The sequence below is a fragment of the Lemur catta genome, chromosome 2 (genome assembly GCF_020740605.2).
Source record: "Lemur catta isolate mLemCat1 chromosome 2, mLemCat1.pri, whole genome shotgun sequence".
NCBI lineage: Eukaryota > Metazoa > Chordata > Mammalia > Primates > Lemuridae > Lemur > Lemur catta.
This window is the reverse complement of record NC_059129.1, coordinates 15,021,005-15,039,936: the sequence shown is the minus strand read 5'-3', so window position 1 is coordinate 15,039,936 and position 18,932 is coordinate 15,021,005. Positions and strand designations below refer to the sequence as shown.

At 40.7% G+C, this 18,932-nt stretch overlaps 1 protein-coding gene across 1 annotated transcript in view; it reads left to right on the top strand.

Annotated features, from left to right (window-relative positions):
* Positions 1-5,436: 5,436 nt before the first annotated feature.
* Positions 5,437-18,932, top strand: part of COG7 (component of oligomeric golgi complex 7) — a 47,934-nt gene continuing 34,438 nt past the window's right edge. The window contains exons 1-6 of the mRNA XM_045542785.1: positions 5,437-5,798; positions 7,313-7,461; positions 7,780-7,896; positions 8,799-8,967; positions 11,351-11,433; positions 12,386-12,508. Of these exons, the coding sequence (XP_045398741.1) occupies positions 5,630-5,798; positions 7,313-7,461; positions 7,780-7,896; positions 8,799-8,967; positions 11,351-11,433; positions 12,386-12,508 (810 nt within the window). The 5' untranslated portion in view covers positions 5,437-5,629. The remainder of the gene's footprint in view (positions 5,799-7,312; positions 7,462-7,779; positions 7,897-8,798; positions 8,968-11,350; positions 11,434-12,385; positions 12,509-18,932) is intronic.

The following is an 18,932-nucleotide window of genomic DNA, read 5'->3' as shown; positions in this document are numbered from 1 at the left end:
GCTGCATTTTCTAAAATTTTTTTACGCTCAATGTTAATTTTTAATGCATAAAGACATTCACATGATTCAGAATTATAAAAGGTGAAAATTCTTCATACTCAATTACTCCTTTGTTATCTATCTTTTCAGAGAGAATCTAGGCATGTTCAAGCAGATAGCATTCTGTGTTTTGCTTTTTTTTTTAGAGACAGGGTCTCTGTCACCCAGGCTGGAGTGCACTGGAATGATGATAGCTCAAGTGATCCTCCTGCCTCAATCTTCCAAGTACCTGGGACTACAGGCACACATCACCATGCCTGGCTAATTTTTCAAAATTTTTTGTAGAGACAGGGACTCACTATATTGCCCAGGCTGGTCTCAAACTCCTAGCTGCAAGTGATCCTTCCATCTTGGCCTCCTGAAGTGCTGGCATTACAGGCATGAGCCACCTTGCCTGGCCTAAATTCACTATATTCCCTATCAAAATTCTGGGGAGAGCTAGGAGGTTAAGGTGGGAGGATCACTTGAGCTCAAGAGCAAAACCCTGTCTTCTACAAAAAGAAAAAAAGTTAGCCAGGCGAGTTGGTGCAGGACTGTAGTCCCAGCTATTCAGGAGGCTGAGGCAGGAGGATTGCTTGAACCCAGGAATTTGAGGTTGCAGTGGTTATGATGATGCCACTACACTGTAACTGGGGCGACAGGGAGACTCCATCTCCAAAAAAATTCACAAATTAGTTGGAAATAAAAGAATGATAAAAGGTGAGCCATGCAAACAGTAACAATAAGAAAGCTTCAGTGGCTGTACTAAGACAAAATAGACTTTAAGACAATATTACTAGATGAGGTACATTTAATAATAATAAAAGGTCAATATATCAGGAAGACATAAAATTATAAATGTATATGCTCCTGACATCAGAGCCCCAAAATACCTGAAGCAAAAATTAATACAATTGAACACAAAAATGAACAATTCAACAGTAATAGTTGGAGATTTCAATACCTTATTTTCAATAATTGATAGAACAACTACACAGAAAATCAGCAAGGATACAAAAGACTTGAACAATACCACTAACCAACTTCCCTAAAATATATACAACACTCCACCCAATTATTGCAGATACATGGAAAATTCTTCAGAGTAGATCAATGCTAGCCCATAAAACAAGTCTCAAATTTAAAAGGATTTAAATCATACCAAGTATATTTTCCAATTACATGGAATTAAATTTAGAAATCAACAGGAAATCTGAGAAATACTCAACTATTTGGAAATTAATATACTTCTAAATAACCATGGTTAAAGAAGTCAGTGAAATTAAAAAACATTTTGAATCAAATGAAAATGAAAACATCAATTTGTGGGATGCAGCTAAAGCGGTGCTTAGGAGAAAATTTATAATTTCAAGTGCCTTTATTAGAAAAGAATAAATTTTCAAATCAGTAACCTAAGATCCCACTTTAATATACTAGACAAGAGCAAACTAAACCCAAAGAAAGCAGAAGAAAGGAAACTGAAACACAGAGCTCAATGCTAGAAAATTAACAAAGTCAAAATTGCCTTTTTGAAAAGATCAATGAAATTAACAACTTCAGCTAGAGTGAACAAAGGGGGGAAAAAAGAAATTACCAAAGTCAGGAAAGAAAGGGGGACATCACCACAATTTTTTGGAAATGAAAAAGATAGAATATTATGAACAATTTTATGCCAACAAATTATACAACTTAGATGAAATGGACAAATTTTTAGAAAGGCCCATATTACCAACTGATACAAGAAATAGAAAATCTGAGTGGACCTATAACAAGTAATGAAGTGGAATTAGTAATTTAGTCTTTTCATAAATGTCCAGGCCTAGGTAACTTCACTTTGAATTTTGTCAAATATTCTTGCTGTACACTGTGCAATAAAAAAAATTACAAATTAATTTTGACAAATATTTAAAGAAGTAATACTCTTTCACGAACTCAGAAAATCGGATCATTTCCTAACTCATTCTGTGAGACTAGTATTAACCATATACCAAAATCAAAGATATTTCAAAAGCAGAAAATTGCAGACCAATATCCCCCATGAACATAGACATAAAAATCCTCAACAAAATATTAGCAGAGCAAATCCAGTAACATAAAAATCATTATATATCTTGGCCAAGTAGAATTTATCCCAGGAATGCAAGATTAGTTTACCATCTTAAAATCAATTACTATGTCATGAATAGAATAAAGGACAAAAGCCACATGATTATCTCAATAGGAAGAGAAAAAAACATTTAAAATATCCGACATCCTAACAAACTCTCAATAAACTAGGAATAGAAGGGAACATCCTTAACTTGAAAAAGGGCATGTATGGAAAACCTACAACTAGCATCGTACTTAATCGTTAAAGACTGAATGCTAAAGATAGATGCTTATGATCTGGAACAAAGCAAGGATGTCTGCTTTTGCCACTTCTATTCAACATCGTACTGAAGATTCTAACCAGTGCAATTAATAGTAGGGGAAAGAAAAGCATCCAAATTGGAAATGAAAAAGGAAAAGTGTCTTTATTCACAGATGACATGATCCTGTATGTAAATAATAAATCCCAGGGAATACAGACACAAACAGGAACTAATAAATTTAACAGGGCCAAAGGGTACAAGATCAATACATAAAAATCCATTGTTTTCCTATAACAAGAAACAATAAAATTAAATTGAAAAAATTCCATTCACAATAGCATTAAAAAGAATGCCATATTTAGGAATAAATTTAACAAAAGTGCAAGATTTGTTCAATGAACACTATAAAATATTGCTGAGAGAATTTAAGGATCTAAATCAGGTTTTCAACCAGGGGTGGTTGTTCCCACTTAGGGCAGCAGTTCCCAACCTTTTTGGCACCAGGGAGGGACTGGCTTCGTGGAAGACAGTCCTTCCACAGACGGGATGCTGGTGGTGGAGATGGTCCCAGGATGACCCAAGTGCACCACATTGATTGTGCAATCGAAACTCTGCCAATGACAATCTGCACTTGCGGCCGCTCCCCAGCGTGAGCAGCACTGCCACAGCTACTACGCCCCAGATCATCAAGCACTAGACTCTCACAAGGAGCGGGCAACCTAAATCCGTTGCATGTGCAGTCCGCAGTAGGGTTAGCGCTCCTATGAGAAGCTAATGTCCTCTGCTGATCTGGCAGGAGGCGGAGCCCACGCAGTGATGCAAGCAATGAGGAGGGGCAGCAGAACAGATGAAGCCTCGCTTGCCCACCAGCCCACAGCCTACCTCCCGCTGCTGCAGGGCGGGGAGCAACAGGGCACGGACCTTCACCGGTCTGCGGCCCGGGGGTTGGGGACCATAGCACTAGGGGACACTTAAAAATGTGTGGAGATATTTTTGATTGTCACCCTTGGGGATGCTACTGGCACCTAGTGGGTACAGGTAACATCTTAAAATGAAGAGGACAGCCCCCATAACAAAGAATTATCCGGCCCCAATAGTGCCAAGGATGAAAAATCCCAATGTCAATAGTGCCAAGGAGAGGGGATGGGTGGGAAGTGGATTGTAAGAAATTACTTAATGGGTATATGTACATTATTTGGGTGATGCATACACTAAAAGTCCAGACTTAACCACTACGCAATGTATCCATGTAACAAAACTGCACTTGTACCCTTTAAATTTATACAAATAAATAGTGCCAAGGCTGAAAAAGATCCCAATTTAAATAAATGGAGAGGCATTTCATGTTATGGATTGGAAAACTCATTATTGTCAAAATGGCAATTCTCCCCAAATTGATCTATAAATTCAATATAATTTTTTTTTTTTGAGACAGAGTCTTGCTCTGTCACCCAGGCTAGAGTGCAGTGGTGTCATCGTAGCTCACTGCAATCTCAAACTCCTGGCCTCAAGCCATCTGTCTGAGCCTCCCAAAGTGCTGGAATTACAGGCATGAGCCACCTTGCCTGGCCTAAATTGAATATAATCCCTATCAAAATTCCTGAAGGATTAGACTTTTTATAAACTAGGGTAATCAAGACAGTTTGCTCTTGGCACAAGGACAGACAGATGATGAAACAGAATGAAGAGTCCAGAAACCCTTATATTTATGTCAGTTGATTTTTGACAAAGATATAAAAGCAATTCAGTGGAGAAAGGATGGTCTCTTCAGTAAATGATTCTGAGATAATTGTATACCTGCATGTAAAAAAAACCAAACTGCCAAAACAAACCTTAAACCTTTACTTTGTACCATACACAAAAATTGAACTCAAAATGGATCACAGACCTAAATGCAAGAGGCAAAACTTGTAAAATTTCTAGAAGAAAATTTAGGAGAAATTCTTCATGATTTGGGGTTAGGCAAAGATTTCTTAGATACAACACCAAAAGCATGATCCATAAAAAAGGTGATAATGAACTTTATCAAAATTTAAAATTTCTATACCTCAAAAGACATATTAAGAAAACAAAAAGACAAGCTAGTGAGAGAAAATATTTGCAAACCATATCTCTAGTAAAAGAGTTATACCCAGAATATGTAAAGAACTGTGATAACCTGATAATAGGAAGATAATCCCATTTGAAAATGGGCAAAAGATTTGAATTGACATTTTATCAAGGAAGATAAAAGAACTATAAGAATAGCTGACAAACACATGAGATGTTCAACATCATTGGTCATTAAGGAAGTGCAAATTAAAGCAACAATGACTTACCACGGACTACATACCAAATATTGGTGAGACTACAGAGAAACTGCAGCCCTCATTCATTGTTGATGGTAATATAAAATGGTACAGGCACTCTGGAAAAGTTTGGCAGTCTCTTAAGCAGTTAAACGTAAATTTACCTTACAAACCATCAGTTTCACTCCTATGAATCTATCCACAAGAAATGAAAACATGTGTCCGCACAAAGATATGTGTGAGAATGTGCATCACACTGTTTTAGGCTAGAAGAAACAAGTAAGTGCAAAGACTGGTGGGTTCCGGAGTGGTGTTTCAGGAAAGGATAGGAGGCCAAAGTGGTGGAGCGATGTGGGAAACGTGTGGGCAGAGTGGTGGGCAGAGGTGAGATCACGGAGGCTTCACCGGCTCCCTTCAGGAGAGCAGTAAAGAGTGAGGGTTCCAGTGGCCAGTTTGAGTTCAAATCCTGACAGTGCCGCTTTCTAGCTACGTGACTTTGAACCAGTTGCTTAACTGCCTCAGTCCTGCATCTATGCGTTGAGGAGGATAATAGTTTCATAGGACTGTGAAGATTAAAGGCGCTAATATATATAAGGGCTTTATAGTAAGCACATCGTTTCTTGCTCAGAGAATTGTTAGCAGAAGTGGGATGCTCGTACCTGCCGGGAGCGCTCAGCACCAGGGCGTTTCTCTTGTACCCAGCGCACTCAGGCGCCCGCAGCGCCGGCGGTCTCTATGGTAACGGCCCCCTACTTCCGGGAGAAGTACGGCGTGCGGCCGGGGTCAGTCCCAGCCGCAGCCTGAGCGAGCTGACTGGAGCCGCGGACAGGCGCGTCTCCCGGCCTGGAGGTTCCGGGCTGTTGCCTCGAAGGCTAGCCCCGGTGCTCTCACGGGGTCGCCTGCTTCTGCCTCCTCGCTGTCACCCGTAGCCAGCAGTGAAGGCCCGAACGCCACGCCTGCGGCCGTGCCGCCATGGACTTTTCCAGGTTCCTGGCCGAGGACTTCGACGTGAAGGAGTGGATCAATGCGGCCTTCAGGGCTGGCCCGAAGGAGGCGGCGGCGGGGAAGGCGGACGGCCACGCAGCCACCCTGGTGATGAAGCTGCAGCTGTTCATCCAAGAAGTGAACCACGCCGTGGAGGGTGAGCCGCGCGGGCTTCCGGCCGGGGGCCCTCCCCTGCGCTCGGCTGGGCAGAGGTCCCCGAACTGGGCCCTGACACCCGGGTGGTGACGTATTGGGCGGTAAACATCTGTGCCTCACTTGGTGAGAAAGTGAGCCCTGCAATTTCGTCTTGACATAGGAAAGAAACCATATTCAAAGGCCACCCATCCAATATATCTTTTTTTCTGCTCAGAGTTGGCTGGTACTTTGAAGTAGTGCCTCGTGTAGGCATAATGATAATCAAGCATATTCCTAAAAATTTTGGAATTAGCAGAAATACAACCCAGAAAAAGCCCAACAAAATAAAAGAATATGGAAACAGGGGAAAAAGGAAAAAGACCATAGAAAGCAGGCTTTGGGGCCAGACACACGTAAAGCTTGGTTTTGGTTCTGTGAAATCTTGGGCAAGTTACTGTACTTCTCTGAGCCTCAGATTTTTTTTATCAATAAGAGGTGGCTGCTAATGTTGCCATGGACATTAAGTGACAGAATGTATGTAAAGCCCCTGGTGCAAAACTAGCAATCACCCAGTGCCAGATTTCTTCATTCTTCCTTGCAAAAAGAGTTAAGATTTCACTTAGTGGTGGCAAACAGTTGGTGTTAAGTTAGATTGATGGTTCATTCCTGATTTTTTAAAAAAATTAATTGTGGTGTGGTGGCTTACCTCCATAATCATACTAACTTGGGAGGCTGAGGTGGGAGGATCCCTTCAGCCCAGGAATTCGAGACCAGCCTGGGCAACATAGTGAGACCCTGTCTCTAAAAAAAAAATGAAAAAAATTAGCTGGGCGTGGTGGCACATGCCTGTGGTCCCAGCTACTTGGGATGCTGAGGCAGGAGGATCTCTTCAGCCAAGGAATTTGAGGCTGTAGTGTGCTATGTTCCCTCCATTGCACTCCAGCCTGGGTGACAGAGTGAGAAGGTCTCTTGAAAATTAGTTTAATTTAAAAAGCAGGGTCTTGCTTTGTCGCCCAGGTTGGAGTGCTGTAACTATTCACAGGCACCATCCTGCAGGCACAGGAGTGCTTGCTCCATTTCCAACCTGGGCCGGCTGACCCCTCCTTAGGCAATCTGGTGGTCCCCCACTCCTGAGAGGTTACCATGTTGATGCAGAACTTAGTAAGGACACCTGATTGGCACAGCATATTACAGCCTGTAACTTGTGGACTCAAGCAATCTTCCTGCCTCTGCCTCCTGAGTAGCTGGGATTACAGGCATGCGCCACTGTGCCCTGTGGTTCATTCCATTTTAAATCGCACAGCCTTCACCCATGAGTCTGGGGAGGACATGGTCCTAGCAAAGATCACCTCACTGCCATCTCCTTTCCTGTCCCACATCCTCTGCAGGCTCCAAAAACTGTGTGGTTGATAATGTATTAGGGAAAATTTCCTTTCTATTGTCTGATTCGTTTCATATTTTTCACTGGTGACTAGCCCTCTTTTCACCTTTTGTGCATATTACTGTTCTTGATTGATTGATTTATTTTTGGTACAGAAACAAGTCTCCAAGCTCTTCAAAACATGCCGAAAGTGCTCCGTGATGTCGAAGCCCTGAAACAGGAGGCATCTTTTCTGAAAGAACAAATGATTCTTGTCAAGGAGGACATTAAAAAATTTGAACAGGACACATCTCAATCGATGCAGGTATTTTGGCTCCTGTCCTAAATGTTGATTCTTGTTTTTGGAAGATGTACACTCTAATAAGGGGTTTAAAACAGCACAACATTGTGGGAAGACAACCTTAAGGCAAAATTCTATTCAAACTGCTCTTCTGCTTGAGTCTTTCAGCTAATTCATCTCTTCAGCACCTGCTGAACAAAATTAGCCAGGTGATTGGTGTTTTGGGGTACAGAAGTTCCCCGAAGACAGGATCATGCCACAATACTTATGTTTCAAGTCACTGGTGGAAGGTGGAAGAAAAGGACCTACCACTTCATTTTTTTCCCTTCCTTTCTTTTTCAGGTGCTGGTGGAAATTGACCAAGTGAAGTCCAAGATGCAGCTTGCTGCCGAATCTCTTCAAGAAGCAGATAAGTGGAGCACATTGAGCGCTGATATTGAGGAGACATTTAAGACTCAGGTAGGTTTCTTATTTAGGGGATGTTGTGAAATGTATTTAGGTAGGAGCTTAAGGTTTGGGGAAAGCAAATGGGACCCATTCATCAAAACCATAAGGGATGGTCAACAGCAGCATACAGAAACATTCAGACTTAGAGTGGGGAAGATCCGAAACTGCTCTGAGTACTTCCACCCTCTTTAGTTTGCACCCTCTGCCTTACCGAAGCTCTTAGTCACAGCGAGTAAGTTCAGAAGCCCCAGTAAAAATGCACAGAGAGAGAAGATCGGGGGTAATGATAACATTGAACGTGGGTACAAGGGCCTTACATACTGTGGAATGTTGGCATGTTATTTAACCCCTCTGGGCCTGCATAGTGTGGAAAATATTAATACTTTTGATACCTAGTTGTAAGGATAAAGTAAGATGATATCTTGCCAAAACTCTATTTCTTTTTGCTTTTAAAATTAATTAATTTTGTTTTTAGAGACAGGGTATCACTCTGTCACCCAGGCTGGAGTACAGTGATGTGATCATAGCTCATTGTATCCTCGAAGTTCAGGGTTCAAGCCATCTTCCCATTTCAGTCTCCCAAGTAGCTGGGACTACCTATGTGCGCCTCCATGCCTGGCTACTTTTTAAGTTTACTTTTAATTTTTTGTAGAGACGGAGTCTTGCTATGTTGCCCAGGCTGGTCTCAAATTCCTAGGCTGAAGTGATCCTCCCCCCGCCTTGGCCTCCCAAAGTGCTGGGATTACAGGGAATAGCCACCATACCCAGCACAATTATTTTTTCATTGTGGTAAAATACATATAACTTATTTTATGAGTTGCCTTTTCATGTATTAAAATATAATATTTTATCCCTTTCTAATTGAGGTAGCAGGGGTCTTTTAAAAAAAAATCCTGTATGCTTGTCTTTCCTAGGACATAGCTGTGATTTCTGCCAAGCTAACAGGTATGCAGAACAGCTTAATGATGCTTGTTGATACACCAGACTACTCAGAAAAATGTGTGCACTTGGAGGCATTGAAGAATAGGCTGGAGGCCCTGGCCAGTCCCCAGATTATAGCAGCATTCTCCTCTGAGGATATAGGTGAGTGCTGGCTGTTTCTCTTCCCTGTGTGTATACCTGTCTGTGAAGATGAGGCCTCGTGAGTCTTCAGTCTTTAGGATGTGTTAGTGGTGATCAAATTATGTAGATTAGAAGTAAGCCTGTTACTTTATGATGCTTACATGTTTTTAACATTTTATATGAAATTTTCAACCACACAGAAAAGTTGAAATGAGTATGGTGGACACACCCTCTAGATTCTAGCATTGGGGTTTTGCCACATTTGCTTTGTCACATATTCATTCCTCTATCCATCCATTGATCCATCTTATTTTCTCTGATGCATTTCAAGGTAAGTTGCAGACATCAGTACACTTCATTCCTAAACACTTTGGCATTCATATCATTCACTAGAATTCAATAATTATTTTTCTTTTATTTTTTGAGATAGGGTTTCACTCTGTTGCCTGAGCTAGAGTGCAGTGGTGTCATCATAGCTCACTGCAACCTCAAACTCCTGGGCTCAAGTGACCCTCCTGCCTCAGCCTGCCAGGTAGATGGGACTACAGTGCGTGCCATCACACCTGGCTAATTTTTCTATTTTTAGTAGACACTGGGGTCTTATTCTTGCTCAGGCTGGTCTTGAACTCCTGACCTCAAGCCATTCTCCCACCTCAGCCTCCCAGAGTGGTAGGGTTACAGGCTTGAGCCACCATGTAGAATAACTTTAAATGTAGCAGGAAGATTCATTTATTTAAGTGTTCTTATGAAAATAACAAGCATTTTAAAGGCAAATATTCATTTTCTAACTCTTGGATTGCTGCTGATTAAGTTGAGATCCACTGGCAGGCTTCTGAAATTTAGCTGGGTTCTCTGCAGTGATTGCTGTTACAATTTTCCTTCTCAGCAGTTTATTGAGCTTCGCAGAAGTAAAGGGGAACAAAGGAACCATAAAAAGGTTGAAGACCTGTTAGGTTTTGTTTTCTTTCCTTTTAATTTAATTCTAAGGCTGTGTCATCTACGTTTTGGCCAGAAGGGGGCAGACGGGAGCCACAGGTGGCCTTGCCCTATGCGATGTTCAGAGACTGCACTGAAAACCCACCGCCCTGCCTTTTCAGCAGTAAGCCTGAAAGCAAGTGCTTTGTGTAGTCATTTCCCCTGCACTTTGGGAAATATCTAAGAAACTACTTGATGTTAAAGCCCATAACTTGGCTCTTAGAGTCCGTTGTTATGTGTGGAATGCTGATATTTACCAAATTATTTACTTATTCCTCAAACCACCAAATATGTGAACATACAGGAAGGAGTTCAGTGCATTTGCTTTTTTATAGTTCCCATCTGGTATAACCAAAGTAGGAATTTTCAAAGGGATAACTGACTTTTAAATATTATTTTAATGTATGTGCTACGTGAGGAGCGGTGGGGAGTACAAAGATGAAGAAGATAAGATTGCAGTCCTTCAGGGACCCTGCAGCTTTGTTGAGGGTGATGATCTGAGGTGGAGCTGAGGCAGTGATGCTAGCGCTGGGGAGCAGCTGCAAATGCAGATTATCATCAGCAGAGAGGTTTGACTGTACAATAAATGTGATGTGCTTGAATCATCCCGAAACCATTCTCCCCCTCCCCCTGTCCATGGAAAAATTGTCTTCCATGAAACCATTCCTTGGTGCTAAAAAGGTTGGGGACTGCTGGCTTAAGGCACCAAATTTTTATTTTTTTGAGACAGGGTCTCACTCTGTTGACCTGTCTGGAATGCAGTGGCATCATCATCATCGAGCCCAACTTATGGGCTTGAGCAGTCCTCCTGCCTCAGCCTCCCAAGTAGCTGGGACTACAGGCATGCATCACAACGCCTGGCTAATTTTTCTATATTTTATAGAGATGGGGTATCGCTCTTGCTCAGGCTGGTCTTGAATGCCTGGCCTCAAGCAATCCTCCTGTCTCAGCCTCCCATATTGCTAGGATTACAGGTGTGAGCCACCGTGCCTGGCCAAAGGCACCAAATTTAAGGAGGCTGTCTCCCTGCTCCTGCACATCCCTGAGAATGAGCGCCTCCTTCAAATTGACACCCCAGGCTTCCGTCTCCCTCATCCCAGCCCTGAATCAAATTCATTTCACCATTCATATGTAAGAGTTTTTTTGCTGATGTATAATCTTTGCCATATTAATGATGCTTATTGATGCGTTAGATTAACAAGCTAGGGCTTGCAGTGTCTGATTATCAAATCACCTAGTATTCTAGTCTTTACTGGTTTTTCATTTTTATGATTCCTACGAGTGGGTTAATTCATTATCTAAGTAGGAACTCCTGAATACTAGTACACACACACACACACACACACCCTCCAAACTGATCCTGGTGAATTCTTTATGCTGCAGCAGAAAGGCTGGTAACACTATATATACATTTTGTGTTGTTCTTTAGATCAGTCCAAAATGTTTGTGAAGATTTTTACTGAAGTTGACCGGATGCCCCAGCTCCTTGCCTACTACTACAAGTGTCACAAGGTAAGGCGCTGTGAGCAGTGACAGTGGTGGAATGCTCATGGCACTGGGCCACAGAATCCGATTCATACTCAAAGGGTAAAAATACTGTCTCCTCACCCCTTGGCCGTTTTTCATTAGTTAGCCAGTAGGGGGTGCTCTTGGTCTAGCATATGGATTCATTTAATTGCCAGTCGGAAAAAGTCATTAGTTTTCATCCTCTTTTGTATTTACAGCTGGACCCACTTATGGACTTGTTTTAATTTATTCCCATTTTTGCCTTTTAAGGGAGATTCATGTCTTAAGCTTGATTGTGCCCTCAGCAAGCTGTAAGAACTTTTTTTTTCTTAGAGATGGGGTCACACTGTGTTGCCCAGACTGAAGCACAGTGGCTATTCACTGGTGTGATCATTGCCCACTGCAGCCTCGAACTCCTGGGCTCAAGCGATGGATTCTCTGCCTCAGCCTCCTGAGTGGCTGGAACTACAGGCTAACACTACCATGCTTGACTCAGAGTTTTATAGTTTCTAGGATTATACAAGGTAGGGTACTGAAAACCTCAACCTCCTGGGCTAACCTTAATTTCTTCAAATGCAAGGAGTGATGTTAGGACATAAACCTTAAACTCACCCTCATGCCTACCCCTGAGGTTTGTTTGGGAGAGTGATAGTGTGCTTAGTAGAAGCACATTGGCATGCTTTGGGGGCAGGGTAAAAGGAGAGGCGATCACTTGAAAGGCAACAATTCAAGTTTTGGGTGATGATCAGAGCAGGTTACTGTAAACGTTTTTTCTCTCCTGCCTTGTTTTGAACTGGATGGACCTCTCTGGGTTGCTCGGTGAGTCCATTGAGCAATCAGTGAGTGGTCAGGATAACAGGCAGCTGTAAATCGTTTGTCTTGCAAGGAGGGCAGGGAAGTTTTTGCAGACAACATACCCTGGCTGCCCAGTAAGGCCCCCTTTGTTCTGCTTCTGCAGGTGCAACTTTTAGCAGCGTGGCAAGAGCTGTGCCAGAGTGACCTCCCCCTGGACCGGCAGCTCACTGGACTCTACGATGCCCTGCTCGGTGCTTGGCACACGCAAATCCAATGGGCCACGCAGGTAACAGCTCTTTTGGGTTCTAGGGCGAACAAAGCCCGTGGTAACACGGGAATGGGTAACTGCCTTGGGAGTGGTCGCCCTCAACTGCAGAGCTCGCCCCACATGCTGCCGTCACTCGAGGGGTTAAAAGATAAGCCTAGATTAGAGTTAAATGGTTTAAGGTTAAACAAAAAAAAAATTAAAAAGGAAAAAAAAGATAAGTTTAGAAACCCACGTCAATGAAATCTTTATGTCTCTGTTAAAACTCTTCTTATCACTCTTATCTATATCTTAAATGGAATCTAATGTGACAGTGTTGCCTGTTGTTCAGCCGGGCAGCCTGTGGAATTCCTGAAGGCCGTTATCTGCTGATCTGAAAGCAGGAGGCCCCGGGTCAGGCGGTGTTGCAGTGAACAAGATTGTTTTTATCTTAACTTCAGGTAAAATTTACCTGACCTGAAGTTAGTTTCCCTTTACACCAGGAGTCAGAGAAAGAGATAATTTTAAAGGCACCTCCTGCCCAAGAGAGAGGTAAGACAGAGGAACTTTGTTTCAAGTGGAAACTTGCCATCACTTACTTTCCCAAAGTCTCTAGGCTTTCCAGCCATAAATGGTATAAGCCTTGAGACAGGAGGTGCAGTGGATCCTTTTCTAGAAGAGGAAAAGCCTACCTTACTTTGGAGTAACAACTTACTGGTCCTGTTTATGATGGGGCTTTTTTTTTTTTTTTGCAATTAGTCGTGAATCACTCTTCAGATGTTCATCAGTCGTTTGCTGGAATGAACTTGAGTGTATTTGGAGACAATTCCTTGTACAGGGTCATGTCATTCAAATTGGTTAAAGCACTTTTCTCCATCTTTGTTCTTTTTCTTTGAACTGACCTAATTCAGACTTAAGGTTTTTTCTGTTTTGTTTTTGTTTTTAAAGGAAAAAACCTCCTGTAGAAGTGTCACAGTTTTTATATAATCATTTATGTGTTTTTGCCTCTTCTACTACTTCTTGTAGCATGAGGATAAAAACAGTTCATGTCTATACATACAAATGCCTTTCATCATCTAAGAAAAAGAACTTAGACTTCACAGACTTCTATTTGGGCCTCATCCTAAGTTTGTAAGTCATGAGTTTATATTAATTTGCACCTTTGGCCCATGACTCATTTTATTTTGGGGATGTAAGCATGATATTAATAGCTAGGCTGTCATCTCCTAAAGCTCAGTATAGTGCAAAAGAGGGCCAAAGTGCCAGGGTAAATGTGTCTCCTTCAGATTTTCCCCCCAGTATTTTAATATGAAAAATTTCCAGTATATAAAAATGTTGAAAGAATTATACAGTGAATACCCATGTACCCACTTTTTAGGTTATACAGTGAACATTTTGCTGTATTTGCTTTATCATAAATTATGCCTCTGTCCCTGTCTCTATCCATTGCCCCATCTTATTTTTTTGATCCATTTCAAAGTAAGTTGCAAACATCATTTACTTCAGATATTAACTAGAGTTCAATATTTATTTACAGTTTCTTTGAGGTAAAATTGTGAAATACAATGATCTTAAATATGCCATTTGATTATTTCGACAGATACAAATACTTGTGTAACCTAAATCCCCTTTCAAGATCCAGAACAGGCCGGGCATGGTGGCTCATGCCTGTAATCTTAGCACTCTGGGAGGCGGAGGCAAGAGGATCACTTGAGCTCAGGAGTTCAAGACCAGGCTGAGCAAGAGTGAGACTCTGTCTCTACAAAAACAAACAAACTTGAGCTCAGGAGTTCAAGACCAGGCTGAGCAAGAGTGAGACTCTGTCTCTACAAAAACAAACAAACAAACAAACAAAATAAAACAAACAACAACAAAAAAGAAAAAGATCCAGAACATTATTACCACCCTAGAAAGTTCTCTCCTTCAGTCTTTGCACCAACACCCATGAAGGCAACCACTGCTCTGATTTTTTTCTACCATAAATTAGTTTAGCCTGTTCTAGAATTTCATATGGTGGAATCATATGGTATGTGGTCTTTTGGTAAGGTTCCTTTCATTCAGCATGTTCTTAGGATTTACTCATAGTGTTGTGTGTATACTAGTTTGTTCCTTTCTATTGCTGAATACTAGTACCTGGTGTAAATATACCTCAGTTTGTTTACATCTTCTCTTATTGATGGACATTTGGTCTGTTTCCAGTTTGGAGCTATTATGAATAAAGCAGCTTTGAAAATTGTTCAGGAAATTTTTTTATAGACACATGTGTTCATATCTCTTGGGTGAATACCTAGGAGTGGAATTGCTGGGTCAAAGGGTAGGTGTACATCGAAATTTATTATGTAAGAAACTGTCAGACCTTTTTCCAAAGTGGTTGTACTTTTCCCACTCCCACACAGTTGCAGTGTGTGAGAGTTCTGATTGCTCCACATCCTTGCCAAAATTAGATGTTGTCATTCTTTTTAATTTTAGCCATTCTAGTGGGTGTGTAGTAGTATCTCATTGTGATTCTAATTTGCATTTCCCTGATGACTAAGGACGTTGGACACCTTTTCATGTGCTTATCACCTGTTTGTACATCTTCCTTTGTGAAGTGTCAACTCAAGTCTTTTGCCCATTTAGAAAAAAATTGGGTTATTTGCGTTTTTATTGAGTTGTAGGAGTTCTTTATTTATTCTAGATACAAGTGATTTGTTAGATATGTTTTGTAGATATTTTCTTCTAGTTTGTGGCTTAAGCAGAAGTTTCGATTTTGATGAAGCCTAATTTATCAGTTTTATTCTTTTATGGTTATTACTTTCTGTGCCCTAAGAAACCATCACCAGTTCCCAAGTTGCAAAGGTATTCTTCCATCCTTTCTTCTAGAAACTTATTTAACTTTTACATTTAGGTTTTTTTTTTTTTTTTTTTTTTGAGACAGAGTCTTACTCTGTTGCCCGGGCTAGAGTGAGTGCCATGGCGTCAGCCTAGCTCACAGCAACCTCAAACTCCTGGGCTCAAGCAATCCTCCTGCCTCAGCCTCCCGAGTAGCTGGGACTACAGGCATGCACCACCATGCCTGGCTAATTTTTTTGTATATATTTTAATTGTTTGGCTAATTTCTTTCTATTTTTAGTAGAGACGAGGTCTCACTCTTGCTCAGGCTGGTCTTGAACTCCTGAGCTCAAACCATCTGCCCGCCTCGGCCTCCCAGAGTGCTAGGATTACAGGTGTGAGCCACCTCGCCGGGCCACATTTAGGTTTATGATCTGTGTTGAATTAATTTTTGTATGCAGTGTAAGGTAGGGTCAGACTTTTTTTCCTGTGCTACTTAGGTTAACTGTATAGCCCCAGGTAATAAGTTTGGTCTTGTAGTTTCAATGCCCATTTTGCTCTTGTCTCTTACTTAAGTGACTTGGGGATAGGGGAGGAATTAGACTAAATGACTGTATTCCAAAGAGTTCTACTTGGTTGGTCTATGTATAAAGTCATATCCTAGACCTCCAGTGGCCTTTTTAAAATGCATGTTTCAGTTAACACACTGGGTCCCTGTATTAGTCCATTTTGTGCTGCTCTGAAGGAATGCCTGAGACTGGGTAATTTATAAAGAAGAGAGATTTATTTGGCTCATGGTTCTGCAGGCTGTACAAGAAGCACCACACTAGCATCTGCTTCTGGTGAGGGCTCCAGGGAGCTTCCAAGCAAAGCAGAAGGTGAAGGGGGAGAAGGCATGTCAAGTGGCAAGAGAAAGGAGTAAGAGAGAGGCGGAGGTAGTGCCAAGCTCATTTAAACAACTAGTTATCTCGTGAACTAATAAAGCAAGAACTCACTTATTATCGAGGAGAGGGCACCAGGCCATTCATGAGGGATCCACCCTCATAACCCAAACACCTCACATCAGACTCCACATTTAACACTGGGGATCAAATTTCAACATGAGATTTGGAGGGGCCAAATGTCCAAACCACGTTAGTCCCTTATACTCAGAGTTCTCCCATTTCCTTAAAGTCACTGGACAAAAGGGATTTTTCGGCCATTGGCTGAAGAACAACAAAGGTTCACAGACTCTAAGACTTGGGGATTGGTGATGGTTTCATAGGGCACAGGAAGCAGTAACAATAAAAAAGAAAAAAATAGATAAAGTAGGCTTCATCAAAATCAAAACTGCTTGAGCCACAGGCTAGAAGAAAATATCTACAAAACATGGATATATGATTTGTGAATATTTGCTCTCATTTTGTGGGTTGTTATTTAACATTGTTGATAGTGTCTTTTGATGCATAAAAGTTTTTAATTTTGATGTAGTCCAATTTCTCTGTTTTTTGTTGCCTACGCTTTTGATGTCATATCCAAGAAATCACTGCCAAATTCAAGATCACAAGGATTTTCCTCTATATTTTCTTCTAAGAGTTTTATAGTTTTAGCTGTTACATTTAGGTCTTTGATCAATTTTCAGTTAATTTTTGTATATGGCATAAGATAATGGTCCAACTTCTTTTTTTCTTTTGCATGTGGACTGTCCTTTTCCCATCAATTGGTCTTGGTACCCTTGTGAAAAATCAATCGGCTATAGCTGTATAGGTTTACTTCTAGCTATATGGGTTTACTTCTGGTCTCTCTGTTCTGTTTCATTGGTTTATATGTCTATCCTTATGCCAGTACCATACTATTTGGATTACTGTAGCTTTATCGTAAGTTTTAAGTCAAGCAGTATGAATCCTCCAACTTTGTTCTTCTTTTTCAAGATGTTTTGACTATTTGGGGGGGGGGCGTCCCTTGAAATTCCATGTGAATTTTTAGATGGGTTTTTCTATTTCTCCAAAAGGCATTATTAGGATTTAGATAGTCAATCTACATTGACTCTATAGATTGCTTTGGGTCGTATTACCATCTTAACAGTCTTAAATCTTCCAATTCATGAACATGAGATGTCTTACCATTTATTTAGTTCTTTAATTTCTTTGAGCAATGTTTTTTAGTTTTCAGTATACAAGTCTTTCAGCTCCTTGGTTAAGTTTATTCATACGTATTTTATTCTTTTGATGTTATTGTAAATGGAATTGTTTTCTTTAATTTCCTTTTCAGATTGTTGTTATTGTATAGAAAGACAAATTATTTTTGCATGTTGATTTCATATCCTACAACTTAGCTGAATTTGTTTATTAACTCTAACAGTATTTTCTGGATTCTTTAGGGTCTTCTACATATAAGAGCATGTCATCTGTGAGTGGAGATAACTCTGTTTTCAATTTTGATGGTCTCTCTCTCTCTCTTTTGTCTTTTTTCCAATTGCTTTGGCTAGGACTTCCAGTACTATGTTGAATAGAGTGGCAAAAGCAGGCATCCTTGTCTCATTTCAGATATTAGGGAAAAAGCTTCTAGTCTTTCACCATTGAGTATCATGTTTTTATATGTGACCTTTATTATGTGGAAGAAGTTTTCTTCTATTCCTAGTTTGTTGAGTGTTTTTATCATGAAGAGTGTTGAATTTTATCATGTGTATTTTCTGTATTAATTGAGATGATCATGTGTTTTTTTTCACTCCATTCTGTTAATGTGGTATATTATGTTGATTCATTTTTGTATGTGAGCCATCCTTGCATTCCTGGGTAAATCCTGCTTGGTCATGGTGCATACTTTTTTTAATATGCTGCTGAATTCAGTTTAGTAATATTTTGTTAAAGATTTTTGCATGTATATTCATAAGGGATATTGGTTTGTAGTTCCCTTCTTGCAGTGTCTGCTTTTGGTATCAAGTTAATGCTGCCTCACAAAATTAGTTAGGAAGTATTCTGTATCAGTTTGCTAGTTGTTGTTCTTTCATTTTTTTCTTTTCTTTTCTTTTCTTTTCTTTTCTTTTCTTTTTTTTTTTTTTTGAGGCAGGGTCTTACTCTTGCCCAGGCTAGAGTGTAGTAGCATGATTGTAGCTCATTGTAACCTCAAACACCTGGGCTCAAATGATCTTCCCACCTCAGCCTCCTGAGTAGCTGGGACTACTGGTGCACACCACCACACCCAGCTACTTTTTGAATTTTTTTCGTAGAGATGAGGTTTTGCTATGTTGTCAAGGATGATCTCAAATTCTTGGCCCCAAGTAATCCTTTTGCCTCAGCCTCTTAAAGTGTGGGAATGTAGGCATGAACCACCACACCCAGCTTATTGGCTTTATAGTTTTAAATTTTATCTTTTTTGGCCTTAGAGTTCCTAGGAACAGCTCTCATATCTCTTCATGTTTGTATATATCTAAGATACATTATAATAAAAAATGTGTAATCAACACTGGGGGTCTGTGAGAAACCCCATGGAAATGGACTGTGTACGTTATTCAAGTTTTGCCCAAGAGATCTAAAGTACATAGAATGTAAAAAGAGACTACCAGTGAATATATCAATCTGTAGTCTAAACAGGCCTAGATATAAACTATTCCTGATGGTCCTTAAGAATAAAAGAGAAATCCATCTAGACTGGAGATCTGTGTCAAGGGGAGAGG